Here is an 18233-nt window from a genome sequence, read left to right on the forward strand (position 1 = left end):
GGAGACAACATGGATGGGCCTTGAGGATATTATGTTAAGTGAAATAACTCAGAAATAGAAAGAGAAATACTGTATGATTTTACTCATATGTAAAATCTAAACAAAACAAAACAAAACCAATGAACAAACAAAACAAAAACAAATGAATAGATACACAGAACAAATTACCAGAGGGGAAGGGAATTGGGGGTGAGTGAAATGGATGAAGGGGGTCAATTGTACAGGGAGATGGTAATTAGACTTGTGTTGATTACTCTATACCATATATAGATCTTGAACTATAATTCTGTGTATCTGAAATTTATATAATAAAAATTATTTTCTCCGTAGGAGAAAATCCTAACTTTTGAAAAGAATAAATATAAAAGATTTGATGAGAGAGGAAATATTTAATCACTGGAATTACTCAGAAATGAGGATTATGGTGTTGATAAAATAAGAACTGCTTTTTAAAATAAACTATTTTTAGAACAGTTTTAGGTTCACAGCAAGACTGAATGGAAAGTTCAGTGAGTTCCCACATACCCTTTGCCCCACACATGCACAAGCTCTCACACAACCCATATCCCACACTACACAGTATATTTGTTTCAATTAACTAAAAACTGTCCCAAGCAGAAATCACCAGAACCAGATGGAGGTAGAAAATTAAAACACAATGCTATTTAATGACCCGGATAACCATGATGGTGTGATCACTCACCTAGAACCAGGTATCCTGGAGTATGAAGTTAAGTGGGCCTTAGGAAGCATTGCTGTGAACAAAGCTAGTGGAGGTGATGGAATTCCAGCTGAGCTATTTCAAATCCTAAAAGATGATGCTGTGAAGGTGCTGCACTCAATATGTCAGCAAATTTGGAAAACTCAGCAGTGACCACAGGACTGGAAAAGGTCAGTTTTCATTCCAATCCCAAAGAAAGGCAGTGCCAAAGAATGTTCCAACCACCAGACAATTGCGCTCATTTCACATGCTAGCAAGGTAATGCTCAAAATCCTTCAAGCTAGGCCTCAACAGTACATGAACCAAGAATTTCCAGGTGTACAAGCTGGATTTAGAAAAGGCAGAGGAAACAGAGATCAAATTGCCAACATCTGCTGGATCATAGAAAAAGCAAGAAAATTCCAGAAAAACATCTATATCTGCTTCATTGACTATGCTGAAGCCTTTGTCTGTGTGGATCACAACAAACTGTGGAAAATTCTTAAAGAGATGGGAGTACAAGACCACCTTACCTGCCTCCTGAGAAACCTGTTTGCAGGTCAAGAAGCAACAGTTAGAACTGGACATGGAACCACAGACTGGTTCCAAATTGGGAAAGGAGGACGTCAAGGCTGTATATTGTCACCCTTGTGTGCTGAGTACATTACGCAAAATTCCAGGCTAGAAGACTCACAAGCTAGAATCAAGATTGCCAGGAGAAATATCAACAACGTCAGACATGCGGATGACACCACTCTGATGGCAGAAAGTGAAGAGGACCTGAAGAGCTTCTTGATGAAGGTTAAAGAGGAGAGTGAAAAAGTTGGCTTAAAACTCAACATTCAGAAAACTATGATGATGGCATCTGATCCCATCACTTGTGGCAAATAGATGGGGAAACAATGGAAACATGACAGACTTTATTTTCTTGGGCTCCAAAATCACTGTGGACGGTGACTGCAGCCAGGAAATTAAAATATGCTTGTTCCTTGGAAGAAAAGCTATGACAAATGTAGACAGAGTATTAAAAAGCAGAGACATTACTTTGCCAACAAAGGGCAGGATAGTCAAAGCTATGGTTTTTCCAGTAGTTCATAACTGATGAAGGACTGTTATCTAAAATATACAAAGAAGTCTTAAAACTCAGCAGCAAGAGAATTCACAACCTGATTAAGAAATGGTTTAAAGATCTAAACAGACACCTCAGCAATAAAGAGTTACAGATGGAAATAAGCATATGAAAAGATACTCTACCTCATATTTCACCAGAGAAGTATAAATTAAACCAATAATTAGATATCACTGCATATCATTAGAATTGATACATTCTGAAACACTGACAACATCAACTGCTGGTGAGAATATGGAGCAACAGAAACTCTCATTCATTGCCAGTGGGAATGCAAGATGGTACAACCACTTTGGAAGACAGTTCGGAGATCTCTTACAAAACTATGCTCTTAATCACACAATCCAGCAATCACACTCATTGGTGTTTACTCAAAGTAGTTGAAAACTTCCGTCCACAAAAAACCTGCACATAGATGTTTACTCCTAATTGTCAAAACTTGAATGCAACCAAGGTATACTTCAGTAGGTAAATGAATACATAAACTATGGCTTATCCAGACGATGAATTCATGCTAAGCCACTTCAGTCGTGTCCGACTCTTTGCAACTCTTTGGACTGTAGCTGCCCAGCTCCTCTGTCCATGGGATTCTCCAAGCAAGAATACTGGAGTGGGTTGCCATGCCCTCCTCCCAGGGATCTTCCTGACCCAGGGATCGAACCCTTGTATCTTATGTCTCCTGCATTGACAGGTGGGTTCTTTACTGCTAGTGCCACCTGGGAAGCCCATTGAAAGAACACGAAAACATTAATTTGAAAATATATATGGACTCATATGTTCATCACAGCATTATTTTCAAGAGCCAAGACATGAAAACAACCTAAGTTTTCATCAATGGATGACTGGATAAAAAAGATGTGGAGACAACATGGATGGACCTTGAGGATATTATGCTAAGTGAAATAAGTCAGAAAGAGAAAGAGAAATACTGTATGGTTTTACTCATACATAAAAAAATCTCTGTACCTCCCTCTAAGTTTTGCTGTGAATCTGAAACTGCTCTGAAAACCAAATTATGTTTAAAAAAATTGTCAGACTCAAGTCCCAACATTTCCATAATTACATTAAACCACATGGTCTAAATATGTCAAGTAAATGACAGAAAGTGAAAGAGTGAATTTTTAAAAAATGACTCAATTGTATCATATGTGTGAGAAACATTTCAAATATAATGATTTAAGTATATTGAAAGCAAACAGGAATATCACTGAAGCTAAATAAAGCTTGTAACAGTAAAAAAGTTGTAAACAATCAAATTGTCCTTACTAAAGGAATAATTAAAGAAACTGTTTCTTGCATACCATGGATTAGTTGTTGTTCAGTTGCTCAGTCTTGTCTAACTTTTTGCGACCCCATGGACTGAAGCAAGCCAGGCTTCCCTGTCCATCATCAACTCCGGGAGCTTGCTCAAACTCATGTCCATTGAGTCAGTGATGCCATCCAACCATCTCGTCCTCTGTCACCCACATCTCCTCCTGCCTTCAGTCTTTACCAGCATCATTCCCATCAGGTGGCCAAAGTATTGGAGCTTCAGCTTCAGTATCAGACCTTCCAATGAATATTCAGGACTGATTTCCTTTAGGATTTACTGGTTTGATCTCCTTGCAGTCCAAGTGACTCCCAAGAGTCTTCTCCAGCACCACAGTTCAAAAGCATCAATTCTTCAGCTCTCAGCCTTCTTTATGGTCCAACTCTCACATCCATACATGACTACTGGATAAACCATAGCTTTAACTAGACAGACCTTTGTTGGCAAAGTGATTTCTCTGCTTTTTAATATGTTGTCTAAGTTTGTCATTGCTTTTCTTCCAAGGAGCAAGCATCTTTTAATTCCATGGCTGAAGTCACCATCTGAAGTGATTTTGGAGCCCAAGAAAATTAAGTCTGTCACTGTGTCCATTGTTTCCCTATCTATTTGCCATGAAGTGATGGGACCGATTATGCCGTGATGTTTGTTTTTTGAATGTTGAGTTTTAAGCCAACTTTTTCACTCTCTTCTTTTACTTTCATCAAGAGGCTCTTATGCTCCTCTTCGCTTTCTTCTGTAGGGTGGTGTCATCTGAATTTCTGAGGTTATTGATGTTTCCCCTGGCAATCTTGATTCCAGCTTGTGCATCATCCAGACTGGCATTTTGCATGATATACTCTGCATAGAAGTTAAATAAGCAGGGTGGCAATATACAGCCTTGACGTACTCCTTTCCTGATTTGGAACCAGTCTGTGGTTTCATGTCCAGTTCTAACTGCTGCTTCTTGACCTGCAAACAGGTTTCTCAGGAGGCAGGTAAGGTGGTCTTGTACTCCCATCTCTTTAAGAATTTTCCACAGTTTGCTGTGATCCGCAGTCAAAGCCTTTAGCATAGTCAATGAAGAAGAAGTAAATGTTTTTCTGGAATTCTCTTGCTTTTTTAACAATCCGACGGATGTTGGCAACTTGATTTCTGTTTCCTCTGCCTTTTCTAAATCCAGCTTGAACATCTGGAAGTTCTTGGTTCATGTACTGTTGAAGCCATTCAGGTATGATCTAAATTAATGTACACCCATGGTGGATTCATGTCAATGTATGGCAAAACAAATACAATAGTGTAAAGTTAAAAAATAGAAAATAAAAAAAGTAAAAAGAAAACAACAACCATTTACTTTTATTACTCTGTTTCTTGACCCCATTAATTGTACCGCTGATTACTTTCACATTTCCAAGTAAATTCCTGTTCCAATGCTATGTTGTCTAATTTGGGATCACAAACCATGACTGAAGGCTTCCCGGTTGATTTTACAAATAGCAAAACTCAGTCTTGAATTGGATAAGTACAAATACACGTGAGATCAACATGAACTCAGATCAATTTTCTCATACTGTCTTAAATAATAACCCGGGAAAATCCAAATAAACAGAGATAGCTTAGCTGTACAAAATGATAGACAAAAAGTATAAGAAGCAAGACTTCACTACAATCACTTTTTATTTTCGAATTCTTCTGCGAACTGTGTAACTACTACATAAGTTCACATTTCCAAAACCATTCTAATTCCATATTATCTTGTTCAAAACCATGAAATAAAATGGAAGGGTTCCTAATTTCCTTTTACAAAATAGCAAAACTCTTGTTGAAATGGGTAAGTACAAACACGGTGTGATCAACGTCACTGACATAGTTAGACAATGAAACTCCTTAAGCCTTCTATTAAAAAGGAGTAATACCTGAAAAATTCCTAAAGAAAATAGAGATGAGTCCCCATGTCATTGTAGAGAAAAGGAACACAAAGATGCCACACATCAGGTTCTCCCAATGGGCCCAGGCACTCACTGCTAAGAAGGCTGACTGCTCCCTCTTCAATCACAGAAGGAAGGATCAGCCTCCCTTCCTGCCCCCAGGACAAGCTGTTGCATGTGGGCCTGGAAGGAGCCTGACTGCTTCTCTGGCTCAGAGTCCCACTTCCTCCTCCCTTGCAGCCTCTGTGGGGTGGGGGTGGGGGGTGGAAGGAGCTGGGACCCCTTCAACTGACTCTGTCCAGATACTCCAGGACTTTAAACTTGCTGGTCTCCTCATAGGCCCGGGGACCCCACAGGAAACTGTAGCGAGCAGGGTCGCTGTCAGGCACCTGCCGGTACTCCAGATAACCCTCCCGCACCCATACTTGGGTCAGCAGCTCCCTGGGCTCCCCATAGATGTAGTGCTCACTCCCGGGACACACCCCCATTCTGCTGAGTGCGCCCCAGATCACCTCCTCAGGGGCACATTCGACCTCCACAGCAATCAAGCACAGGACCACCACCAGGAGGCCGGCCATGGGCAACCTCTGCTCATCCCTCAGTGTCTCATTGAGGGTGAGACCCAGGGTGTGGACCAGGATATAGGTGTGCTCACTGGGGTCCACCTCCTTCACCTCCAAGCCACAGACCAGCTGCAGGTACTCTGAGGCTTGACTGAGGACCACCATGAAGTGGTCCTGGTAATCTTCGAGGACACTATTCAGCACTTCTGCCCTTGTGATTGGCTCCTTGGCGAGATACCTACTGAGCAGGAATTGTACCATCTCAATCTTCTTCACCCGTAGTGCATCTTGGAGCGAGGACCTGGCATCTTTCTGGTCATACGAGGCGCTTGGCACTTCATCTTTCCTGCTGAGGCCATGGTCTTCAGATTGGCTCCCTGGAGTGGCAGCCATGGCAGTGGGAGAGGGGCAGATACCCATAGGGCTCTGGGGGAGACTGGCTGTTGCAGCAGCAGCCACCTCCTCCAGGGTGCCCCAGACTGGGAGAGAGGAGGAGGAGTAAGCTGCATCTCCTTCCTCCATCTGCTCCACCTCCTCCACCTGCTCCTCCTCCTCCACCTGCTCCTCCTCCACCTCCTCCTCCTCACTCCAAATGAACTATGCCTCCATCAGACGCTCGTCCTCTCCTGGATCCTGAAAGACTCTCTCAGGCAGGTGGAGCTCATGCATCCCATGCATGATGACTAGGGTCGAACTGCAGACAGGAGTGAGGAAGGGGGACAGATCAGGATGACAGGCCTGTGGGAGAGGGGGATTGTGAGCGGCCTCGGCTGAGAAACACACCCTGGGCCATCTGACTCAGGCCACTTACAGGTCTCCTCTTGAGGGGTGCTCTCGGGTTTCATAGACTAGCTCCTGCTGAGCGGCCTGACTCCTGGCTACCTGAAGGAGGATGTGAGGTGGCTCCCCAGGGTGTAGCCAGCACTGCTTGAGGTTCTGGGGCTGACACGGAGGGGGAATTAGGGCCTTGTGGGGTCCCCTCTGTTCTGGGATAGGGAGTCCCTGGTGCACACTCAGGGGAAACAACTTACCTTGACTCCTGGCACTGCCTGGACCTCCTCTGCTCTCTGACCTCAGGACACCGGCCTCAGACCTCCGCCTTCACCTCCTGGTTCCTGCAGCCCCTGTGAGAGAAATGGAGGGGGCACCTCAGGGGCAGACTGTGGCACAGACTTACACCTTCTGTGATGGTAGGAGGGGTGGAATCTGTGAGGTCCCTCCATTGTGCAGTGGGAGGTCCCCTCAGGGATCCCTTGTAGTGCTCACCTTTCCCCTGGCCGGCCTGGACCATCCCCTTTGGGGACCTGCAGGGAAACTCAGAACAAGACCCGAGTCTGGACAGAAAGCGCTAAAGGGCCCCACATGTGGCTGCACCTGCCCAGGGCCTCCCAGGGGTCCTAGGCTGGGGAGATGCTTGGGCCTCAGCTTCTCCTCACGTCCCACCAGGCCTTCCAGCACTGACCACAGGGGCGGGGTTCTGCTCAGTCCTCCCTCGGGGTCCAGGGAGTCTACCCTCAGTGGACTTGAAGCCTCTGCCCTCTGGCCAAACACCTCACCTCCCAAGGCCCTAAGCCAGAGGTCAAGAAAATGCTCACCCTGCTCACCCCGTTCCAGGGACTCCAATATCCCCATCAAAGGCAAGGATCCCTCCCTGCGTTGGGGTCTAACCACCTCAGTCTTTCCTCGCATGGAGGCTGGATTCCAGGCAGGACCCGGATTTTCCTGTCCAACATGTTGAAACCCTGCCACTTTCACGAGGTCCCTAGTGTCTCTGAGACCCAGTATCAGGATATGCTGCACATGGTTGTTCAACCCGGGGACTACCAGGGTCCCCACTGGGGTCCAGCTCCCCTCACGCCTCCTTCAGGGTCCCCACCTTGACTCCCACTAGGACCTGGGCTCTGTCTTCTCCATACCTGAGGCCCAGCTTCTCACACCAGGGTCCCAGTCTCTCTGAGACCCGAATGTCAGGAAGTCCGCCGCTTGTACCAGGTCCCCAGTCTGAGACCTGGATGTCAGGAAGTCAGCGCATGCCTGTTGCACTCATCCTACTCCACAGTCGCCCTGGACTGACAACAGAGACGGGCTTCTCTGGGGTCCAGGGTCCTTTAGTCCCTCCTCAGGGTCCTTAACTTGACACCCCACAGACCTGGGAATCGGCCCATCTGAGGCATCGCCCCGTATGCGAGGTCTCCAATCTGAGACCCGGAAGTCAGGAAGTCAGTCCCCTGTACCAGGTCCCTAGTCTGAGACCCAGATGTCAGGAAGTCAGGCCATGCCTGTTGTGCTCATCGTACCCCAGGGTCTCCCAGGACCAACAGCCAGGATGGGCTTCTCTTAGTCTCCTCTGATTGGGGTCCAGCATTCCCTCAGCCCTCCCTCAGGGTCCTCATCTAAACTTCTTCAGAACCTAAGACTCGCCCCTCCAATCTCTGAGCCCCGCCCCTTATACCAAGTCTCCAGTGTCTCTGAGACCCCGAGCTCATGCCCCCACAAGAGTCGCCCCGGGCTGACAGCAGGTGCCGGGACCTGTGGGGTTCACTGTGTTCTCCCTCAAGGCCCTCATCTTGAGCCCTGGCAGGTCCGGGGATGCCCCTTGTGTTGACCGGAGGTGGGACCCTCACACCAAGGATGTCACTGCCCTGATACCTCCAGGGGGAATCTGTGGACATGACATCAGGGCTCCAAGCCCAGGGCTTCCCAGAGCTGAAATGATGCCCCCTGCATTCCTCAACCCTCCTTCCACTCTTCACTTTGACTCTCAGCAGGTCTAAGCACTACCCTCTCACCCTGAACTTGCTCCCCTTAGAACCAGGCTCTCCCCATCCAGGACCGCTGAGAGGCAAGTGGGAGTAGGGCACTCATTCCTACAACCCTGCTGGGTCTCTCAGGGCTGAGAGCATTGACAACCTGGATGTCCTGGGGTCCCAGAGCCCCACTCAGGGTTCTACCTTGACTCCTAGCACAGCTGGGTTCTTTCATTCTGCCGACCTGAACCCAGGCAGCTGACCCAGGCCCTCATTTCTCCCCTCCCAGTGGAATCAGTGACGTCACATCCGGACTCCACTACCCGTGGTCCCCCAGGGCTGTCGGGAGGGCTGCACATTCATCCCCTGGGGACCCTCAGTCTCCTCTGGTTCTCACCTTGAGTATCCTCAGGATGTGGGCCCCTCCCACTGCCCACCTGAGACTGCACCCCACAGACCAAGCCTCTGACTCCCCAAGTTCACTGAGAAAGTGAGGGGGAGGTGGGGGGCTCAGCTTGACAGCCTGGACCAGGGCCCCCAGGAGTCCCAGTAAGGATGGAGTTGTATTCTATAGGACACTCTGTTCCAGGGTGACTGGACCCCCTCATTCTCACTCAGGAGGGGGCCTCATTAACCCTTGACAGAAGGTTACAGTCCCAGCACAGATACTGGATGGGGAGCTGCTGTGCCCATGACCTTGGGGGAGCACAGGGAACCACATGCCTTCCCATGGGGGCCCCTCAGCAGCAACCAGATTTCAGAATCCCTTTGTTCTACCAGGTTTCTTTACTACACTGAAGAGGTTGAGTGAAGTCCTGTTGTTTTCAGGTTGTCTGCATTGTCCAGAAAACTCAGCAGTGGCCACAGTACTGGAAAAGGTCAGTTTTCATCCCAGTCCCAAAGAAGGGCAATGCCAAATAATTCAAACTACTGCATAATTGCACTCATTTCACATGCTAGCAAAATTCTTCAAGCTAGGTTTCAATAGTATGTGAACCAACAACTTCCAGATGTACAAGCTGGATTTAGAAAAGACAGAGACTGAACAACAACATTGTTCAGTGCTGATATAATATATATAGGTATATATATATATATATATATATATATATATATATATAATTTTATGACAGAATACCTACCCTTACTATTTGTGGTTCACTCGTTATTCTATTTCTCATCTACTCCTTCAGTCAGTTCAGTCGCTCAGTCATGTCCGACTCTTTGCGACCCCATGGACTGAAGCACACCAGGCTTACCTGTCCTTCACGATCTCCTGAGTTTGCTCAAACTCATGTCCACTGAGTTGTTGACACCATCCAACCATCTTTTACTCTGTTGCCTCCTTCTCCTCCCACCTTCAATCTTTCCCAGCATCAGGGTCTTTCCAAGGAGTCAGCTCTTCGCATCAGGTGGCCAAAGTATTGGAGCTTCAGCTTCAGCATCAGTCCTTCCAATGAATATTCAGGGCTGATCTCCTTTAGGATGGACTGGTTGGATCTCCTTGCAGTCCAAGGGACTCTCAAGAGTCTTCTCCAACACCACAGTTCAAAAGCATCAATTCTTCAGCCCTCAGCCTTTTTTATGGCTCAACTGTCACATCCGAACATGACCACTGAAAAACCATAGCTTTGACTATATGAACCTTTGTTGGCAAATTGATGTCTCTGCTTTCTAATATGCTGTTTAGTTTTGTCATAGTTTTTCTTCCAAGGAGCAAGCATCTTTTAAAAAATTTTATAGCTGCAGTTACCATCCGTATTGATTTTGGAGCCCAAGAAAATAAAGTCTGTCACTGTTTCCATTGTTTCCCCATCTATTTGCCATGACATGATGGGACCGGATGCCATGATCTTCGTTTATTGAATGTTGAGTTTTAAGCCACCTTTTCCTCTCTCCTCTTTCACCTTCATCAGGAGGCTCTTTAGTTCCTCTTTGCTTTCTGCCATAAGGATGGTGTTATTTGCATATCTGAGGTTATTGATATTTCTCCTGGCAATCTTGATTCCAGCTTGTGCTTCCTCCAGCCCAGCATTTTACATGATGTACTCTGCGTATGGCTCAGATGGTAAAGAGTCTGCCCGCAATGCGGGAGACCCAGGTTTGATCCTTGGTTGGGAAAGATCCCCTGGAGAAGGGAATGGCAACCCACTCCAGTATTTTTGCCTGGATAATTCCATGGAGAGAGGAGCCTGCTGGGATACAATTTATGGAATAGCAAAGAATTGGACACGACTGAGTGACTAACACTTTCACTTTCACTCTGCATGTAAGTTAAATAAACGGGGTGACAATACACAGACTTGACACACTCCTTTCCAAATTTTGAACCAGTCTATTGTTCCATGTTCAGTTCTAACTGTTGCTTCTGACATGCATACAGGTTTTTCAGGAGACAGGTAAAGTGGTCTGGTATTCCCATGTCTTTAAGAATTTTCCAGTTTGTTGTAATCCACACAGTCAAAGGTTTTAGTGTAGTCAATAAAAAAGAAATATACATTTTTCTGGAATTTTTTTATGATCCAACAGATGTTGGCAATTTGATATCTGGTTCCTCTGCGTTTTCTCAACCCAGCTTGTACATCTGGAAATTCTTAGTTCATGTATTGTTGAAGCCTAGCTTGAAGGATTTTGAGCATTACCTTGCTATCATGTAAAATGAGTGCAATTATCTGGTAGTTTGAACATTGTTTGGCATTGCTTTTCTTTGGGATTAGAATGAAAACCAACCTTTTCCAGTCCTGTGGCTCCTGCTGAGTTTTCCAAATTTGCCAGCATATTGAGTGCAGCACTTTCACAGCATCATCTTTTAGGATTTGAAATAGCTCAGCAGAAATCCCATCACCTCCACTAGCTTTGTAGTAATGCTTCCTAAGGCCCACTTGACTTCACACTCCAGGATGTCTGGCTGTAGGTGAGTGATCACACCATCGTGATCATCCAGGTCATTAAGCCCTTTTTTTTTTTTTTTTAATGATTCTTCTGTGTATTCTTGCTACCTCATCTTAATCCCTTCTGCTTCTGTTAGGTCCATACCATTTCTGTCCTTTATTATGCCCATCTTTGCATGGAATGTTCCTTTGATATCTCTAATTTTCTTGGAGAGATCTCTAGTCTTTCCTATTTTATTGTTTTCTTCTATTTCTTTGCATTGTTCAGTTAAGAAGGCTTTCTTATCTCTCCTTGTTATTCTTTGGAACTCTGCATTCAGTTGGATGTGTCTTTCCCTTTCTCCTTTGTCTTTCACTTCTCTTCTTTTCTCAGCTAATTGTAAGGCCTCCTCAGACAAGCATTTTGCTTTATTTCATTTATTTTTCTTTGGGATGGTTTTGATCACTGCCTACTGTACAATGTTACAAATCTCAGTTCATAGTTCCTTAGGCACTCCTATGGTAGAAACTTAGGTTATTGATTTTGGATCTTTTTTCATTTCTAATTTATGCTTTCAATGCTATAAATTCCCCGTTAGCATGCTTTTGCTGCATCCTACAAGTTTTGATAAGTTCTGCTTTTATTTTCATGTAGTTCAAGATATTCTTTTCATTTCTCTGAGATTTCTACTTTGACCTATATATTATTTATAGATCTGTGGTTTAATTTTCAAGTAGTTTGGAATTTGTCAACAATTTTTGTTATTGATTTCTAGCCTAATTCCGTTGTAGACTGAGAAGGTGTGTTTTACGGGCTTGAATGTGATCTATGTTGGTGCATGTTTCACGTGATATTGAGAAGAATGTGTATCCTGCTGTTGTTGGATGAAGCAGTCAATAGATGTCAATTATATCCAGTTGATTGCTGATATTTTTGGATTCAACTATGTTCTAATCGTGTCTGACTCTTTTCATAAAGTCCCATGAACTGTAGCCCACCAGGTCCTCTGTCCATGGAATTCTCCAGGCAAGAGTACTGGAGTGGGTAGGCATTCCCTTCTCCAGGGGATCTTCCTGACCCAGGGATCGAACCCTGGTCTCCTGCATTGCAGGCAGATTCTTTACCAGCAGAGAAAAAACAAGACCGGAAGCTGACTGTGGCTCAGATCATGAACTCCTTATTGCCCAATTCAGACTTAAATTGAAGTAAGTGGAGAAAACCACTAGACCATTCAGGTATGACCTAAATCAAATCCCTTATGACTATACGGTCGAAGTGAGAAATAGATTTAAGAGACTAGATCTGATAGAGTGCCTGATGAACTATGGATGGAGGTTCATGACATTGTGCAGGAGACAGGGATCAAGACCATCCCCAAGAAAAAGAAATGCAAAAAAAGCAAAATGGCTGTCTGAGGAGGCCTTACAAATAGCTGTGAAAGGAAGAGAAGTGAAAAGCAAAGGAGAAAAGAAAAGATATATCCATTCGAATGCAGGGTTCCAAAGAATAGCAAGGAGAGATAAAAAAGCCTAACTCAACCATCAATGCAAACAACAGAATGGGAAAGACTAAGATCTCTTCAAAAAAGTAAGAGATACCAAAGGAACATTTCATGAAAAGATGGTCTCAATAAAGGACAGAAATGGTATGGACCTAACAGAAGCAGAAGATATTAAGAAGAGGTGAGAATACACAGAATCTGTGTATCAAGAATACACAGAACCGTACAAAAAAAGATCTTGACGACCCAGATAATCATGATGGTGTGATCACTCACCTAGAGCCAGACATCTTGGAATATGAAGTCAAGTGGGCCTTAGGCAGCATAACTATCAACAAGGCTAGTGGAGATGATGGAATTCCAGTTGAGCTATTCAAATCCTGAAATATGATGCTGTGAAAGCGCTACACTCAATATGTCAGCAAATTTGGAGCACTCAGCAGTGGCCACAGGACTGGAAAAGGTCAATTTTCATTGCAATCCCAAAGAAAGGCAATGTCAAAGAATGCTCAAACTACAACACAATTGCACTCATCTCACACGGTAGTAAAGTAATGCTCAAAATTCTCCCAGCCAGACTTCAGCAATACGTGAACTGTGAAATTTCAGATGTTCAATTTGGTTTTAGAAAAGGCAGAGGAACCAGAGATCAAATTCACAACATTCACTGGATCATCGAAAAAGCAAGAGAGTTCCAGAAAAACATCTATTTCTGCTTTACTGATTATGCCAAAGCCTTTGACTGTGTGGAACACAATAAACTGTGGAAAATTCTTCAAGAGATGTGAATACCAGACCACCTGACCTGCCTCTTGAGAAACCTGTATGCAGGTCAGGAAGCAACAGTTAGAACTGGACATGGAACAACAGACTGGTTCCAAATAGGAAAATGTGTACATCAAGGCTGTATATTGTCACCCTGGTTATTTAACTTATATGCAGAGTACATCATGAGAAATGCTAGGCTGGAGGAAGCACACGCTGGAATCAAGATTGCCGGGAGAAATATCAATAACTTCAGATATGCAGATGACACCACTCTTATGGCAGAAAGTGAAGAAGAACTAAAGAGCCTCTTGATGAAACTGAAAGGGAGTGAAAAAGTTAGCTTAAAGCTCAACATTCAGAAAACTAAGATCATGGCATCTGGTCCCATCATTTCATGGCAAAGAGATGGGGATACAGTGGAAACAGTGGCTGACTTTATTTTCTGTGCTCCAAAATCACTGCAGATGGTGATCGCAGCCATGAAATTAAAGGACACTTGTTCCTTGGAAGGAAAGTTATGACCAATGTAGACAGCATATTAAAAAACAGAGACATTACTTTGTCAAAAAAGGTCCATCTAGTCAAGGCTATGGTTTTCCCAGTGGTCATGTATGGATGTGAGAGTTGGACTATAAAGAAAGCTGAGCACTGAAGAATTGATGCTTCTGAACTGTGGTGTTGGAGAAGACTCTTGAGAGTCCCTTGGACTGCAAGGAGATCCAATCAGTCCATCCTAAAGGAGATCAGTCCTGGGTGTTCATTGGAAGGACTGATGTTGAAGCTGAAACTCCAATACTTTGGCCACCTAATGCAAAGAACTGACTTATTTGAAAAGACTCTGATGCTGGGAAAGATTGAAGGCAGGAGGAGAAGGGGACGACAGAGGATGAGATGGTTGGATGGTATCATCGACTCAATGGACATGGGTTTGGGTGGACTCAGGAAGTCGGCGATGTACAGGGAGGCCTGGCGTGCTGCGGTTCATGGGGTCGCAAAGAGTCGGGCACGACTGAGCGACTGAACTGAACTGATGTTCTTTTTGAATTTCTGCCTGCTTGAATCTGTCCATTTCTGATGCAAGGATGTTGAATTCTCCAACTGTGATGATAGTGTATTTATCTATTTCTCTTTGTGATTCTCTCATTTTTTTTTCCCACATAGTTTGACATTCTCTTGTTAGGCACATATGCATTAAGGATTGTTATATCTTCTTGAGGCACTGACCCCTTTTTCTTCATGAAATGGCCATTTTATACCCGATGACTATTTTTTTTTCACTTTGATGTCTTCTCTGTTTGCAATTAATATACTACTTATACTTTGTTTTGATTAGTATCAGCATGGTATGTTTTCCTTCATCCATTTGCTTTTATAAAATTATTTATTTTGGCTATGTCAAGTCTTAGTTTTGGCACATGGGCTCCAGAGTGTGTGGGCTCAGTGACTGTGGCATGTGGGCTTAGTTGCTCCATGGCATGTGGAATCTTCCTGGACCAGGAATCCGACCTTTGTGCCCTGTGTTGCAAAGTGAAGTGAAAGTAGCTCAGTTGTATCCAACTCTTTGCGACCCCATGGGCTATGCAGTCCATGGAATTCTCCAGGCCAGAATGCTAGAGTGGGTAGTCTTTCCCTTCTCCAGGGGATCTTCCCAACCCAGGGATCAAACCCAGGTCTCCCGCACTGCAGGTGGATTCTTTACCAGCTGAGCCACAAGGGAAGCCCAAGAATACTAGATTGCAAGGTGAATTCTAAACCACTGGACCACTGGGAAGTCCCCTACTTTTAATCCATATGGCTCTTCATATTTAAAGTGGGTACTGGAAGACAACATAGTTATACATCTTTTTTTTGGATCCACTCTGACAACCTCTATCTTTTAATTGGTGGATTTAGACCATTGATATTCAAAGTGATTACTGATATAGTTGGGTTAATAGCTACTACACTTGTTGTTTTTCTCTATTTGGTGCCCTTGTTCTTTGTTCCTATTTTTGTCTTCTGCTTTTTTTCTGCCTTTTGTGGTTTTTATTCAGTATTTTAGATGATTCTATTTTTATTCCAAAATTGATAGCATATCAATTAGGCTTTAAATTTTTGTTGTTAATTGTTGACTTATAGTGTGCAATATACTTTTAAGGCTAATCCATGTCTACTTTCTAGCCTGGCTTGGAGAATTTTGAGCATTACTTTACTACCATGTGAGATGAGTGCAACTGTGCAGTAGTTTGAGCATTTTTTGGCATTGCCTTTCTTTGGGATTGGGTTGAAAACTGATCTTTTCCAGTCCTGTGGCCACTGCTGAGTGTTCCAAATTTGCTGACATATTGCGTGTAGCACTTTCACAGCATCATCTTTTAGTATTTGAAATAGCTCAACTGGAATTCCATCACCTCCACTAGCTTTGTTCATAGTTATTTATGCTGCCTAAGGCCCACTTGACTTCACATTCCAAGATGTCTGGCTCTAGGTGAGTGATCACACCATCATCATTATCTGGATCAAGATCTTTTTTTGTACAGTTCTTCTGTGTATTCTTGCCACCTCTTCTTAATCTCTTCTGCTTCTGTTAGGTCCATACCATTTCTGTCCTTTATCGAGCCCATCTTTGCATGAAATGTTCCCTTGGTATCTCTCATTTTCTTGAAGAGATCTCTAGTCTTTCCCATTCTGTTGTTTTCCTCTATTTCTTTGCATGATCATTGAGGGAGGCTTTCTTATCTCTCCTTGCTATTCTTTGGAACTCTGCATTCAGATGGGAATATCTTTCTTTTTCTCCTTTGCTTTTCACTTCTCTTCTTTTCACAGCTATTTGTAGGGCCTCCTCAGACAGCCATTTTGCTTTTTTGCATTTCTTTTTCTTGGGGATGGTCTTGATCCCTGTCTCCTGCACAATGTCACGAACCTCCATCCATAGTTCATCAGGCACTCTATCAGATCTACTCCCTTAAATCTATTTCTCACTTCCACTGTATAATCATAATGGATTTGATTTAGGTCATACGTGAATGGTCTAGTGGTTTTCCCTACTTTCTTCAATTTAAGTCTGAATTTGGCAATAAGGAGTTCATGATCTGAGCCACAGTCAGCTCCCAGTCTTGTTTTTGCTGACTGTATAGAGCCTCTCCATTTTTGGCTGCAAAGAATATAATCAATCTGATTTCCATGTTGACTATCTGGTGATGTCCATGGGTAGAATCCTCTCTTGTGTTGTTGGAAGAGGGTGTGTGCTATGACCAGTGTGTTCTCTTGGCAAAACTCTAATAGCTTTGCCCTGCTTCATTCTTTACCCCAAGGCCAAATTTGCCTGTTACTCCAGGTGTTTCTTGACTTCCTACTTTTGCATTCTAGTCCCCTATAATGAAAAGGACATCTTTTTTGGGTGTTAGTTCTAAAAGGACTTGTAGATATTCATAAAACCGTTCAACTTCGGCTTCTTCAGCGTTATTGTTTGGGGCATAGGCTTGGATTACTGTGATATTGAATGGTTTGCCTTGGAAACGAACAGAGATCATTCTGTCATTTTTGAGATTGCATCGCTATGAACTTCCAGACGTTCAAGCTGGTTTTAGAAAAGGCAGAGGAACCAGAGATCAAATTGCCAACATCCGATGGTTCATCGAAAAAGCAAGAGAGTTCCAGAAAAACAACTATTTCTGCTTTATTGACTATGCCAAAGCCTTTGACTGTGTGGATCACAGTAAACTGTGGAAAATTCTTCAAGAGATGTGAATACCAGACCACCTGACCTGCCTCTTGAGAAACCTGTATGCAGGTCAGGAAGCAACAGTTAGAACTGGACATGGAACAACAAGAAATAGGAAAAGGTGTACATCAAGGCTGTATATTGTCACTCTGCTTATTTAACTTATATACAGAGTCATCATGAGAAACGCTGGGCTGGAAGAAGCACACGCTGGAATCAAGATTGCTGGGAGATATATCAAGCACTTCAGATATGCAGAGGACATCACCCTTATGGCAGAAAGTGAAGAGGAACTAAAGAGCCTCTTGATGAAAGTGAAAGAGGAGAGTGAAAAAGTTGGCTTAAAGCTCAACATTCAGAAAACTAAGATCATGGCATCTGGTCCCTTCACTTCATGGGAAATAGATGGGAAAACAGTGGAAACGGTGTCAGACTTTATTTTTTTGGTTTCCAAAATCACTGCAGATGGTGAGTGCAGCCATGAATTAAAAGACACTTACTCCTTGGAAGGAAAATTATGACCAACCTAGGCAGCATATTAAAAACAGAGACATTACTTGTCAACAAAGGTCCATCTAGTCAAGGCTATGGTTTTTCCAGTGGTCATGTATGGATGTGAGAGTTGGACGGTGAAGAAAGCTGAGTGCCGAAGAATTGACACTTTTGAACTGTGGTGTTGGAGAAGACTCTTGAGAGTCCCTTGGACTGCAAGGAGATCCAACCAGTCCATCCTAAAGGAGATTAGTCCTGGGTGTTCATTGGAAGGACTGATGTTGAAGCTGAAGCTCCAATACTTTGGCCACCTCATGCAAAGAGTTGACTCATTGGAAAAGACCGTAATGTTGGGAAAGATTGAGGGCAGGTGGAGAAGGAGACGACAGAAGGTGAGATGGTTGGATGGCAGCACCGACTCGATGGACATGGGTTTGGGTAAACTCCGTGAGTTGGTGATGCACAGGGAGGCCTGGTGTGCTGCAATTCATGGAGTCGCACAGAGTCAGACACGACTGAGTGACTGAACTAAACTGATGTCTACTT

The 18233-nt window shown here is 44.0% G+C and overlaps 1 protein-coding gene across 1 annotated transcript; it reads right to left on the reverse strand.

The window, feature by feature from the left end:
* Positions 1-5326: 5326 nt before the first annotated feature.
* On the reverse strand, positions 5327-6127 carry LOC145536624 (melanoma-associated antigen 8-like). Its single transcript, XM_081566132.1, has one exon. The coding sequence runs from the start codon at positions 6125-6127 to the stop codon at positions 5327-5329; it is 801 nt and encodes a 266-aa protein (XP_081422258.1).
* Between the last annotated feature and the right edge of the window lie 12106 nt (positions 6128-18233).

This window comes from Giraffa tippelskirchi, chromosome X (assembly GCF_054371585.1).
Source record: "Giraffa tippelskirchi isolate mGirTip1 chromosome X, T2T-mGirTip1v1.2.pri, whole genome shotgun sequence".
Classification (NCBI taxonomy): Eukaryota; Metazoa; Chordata; class Mammalia; order Artiodactyla; family Giraffidae; genus Giraffa; species Giraffa tippelskirchi.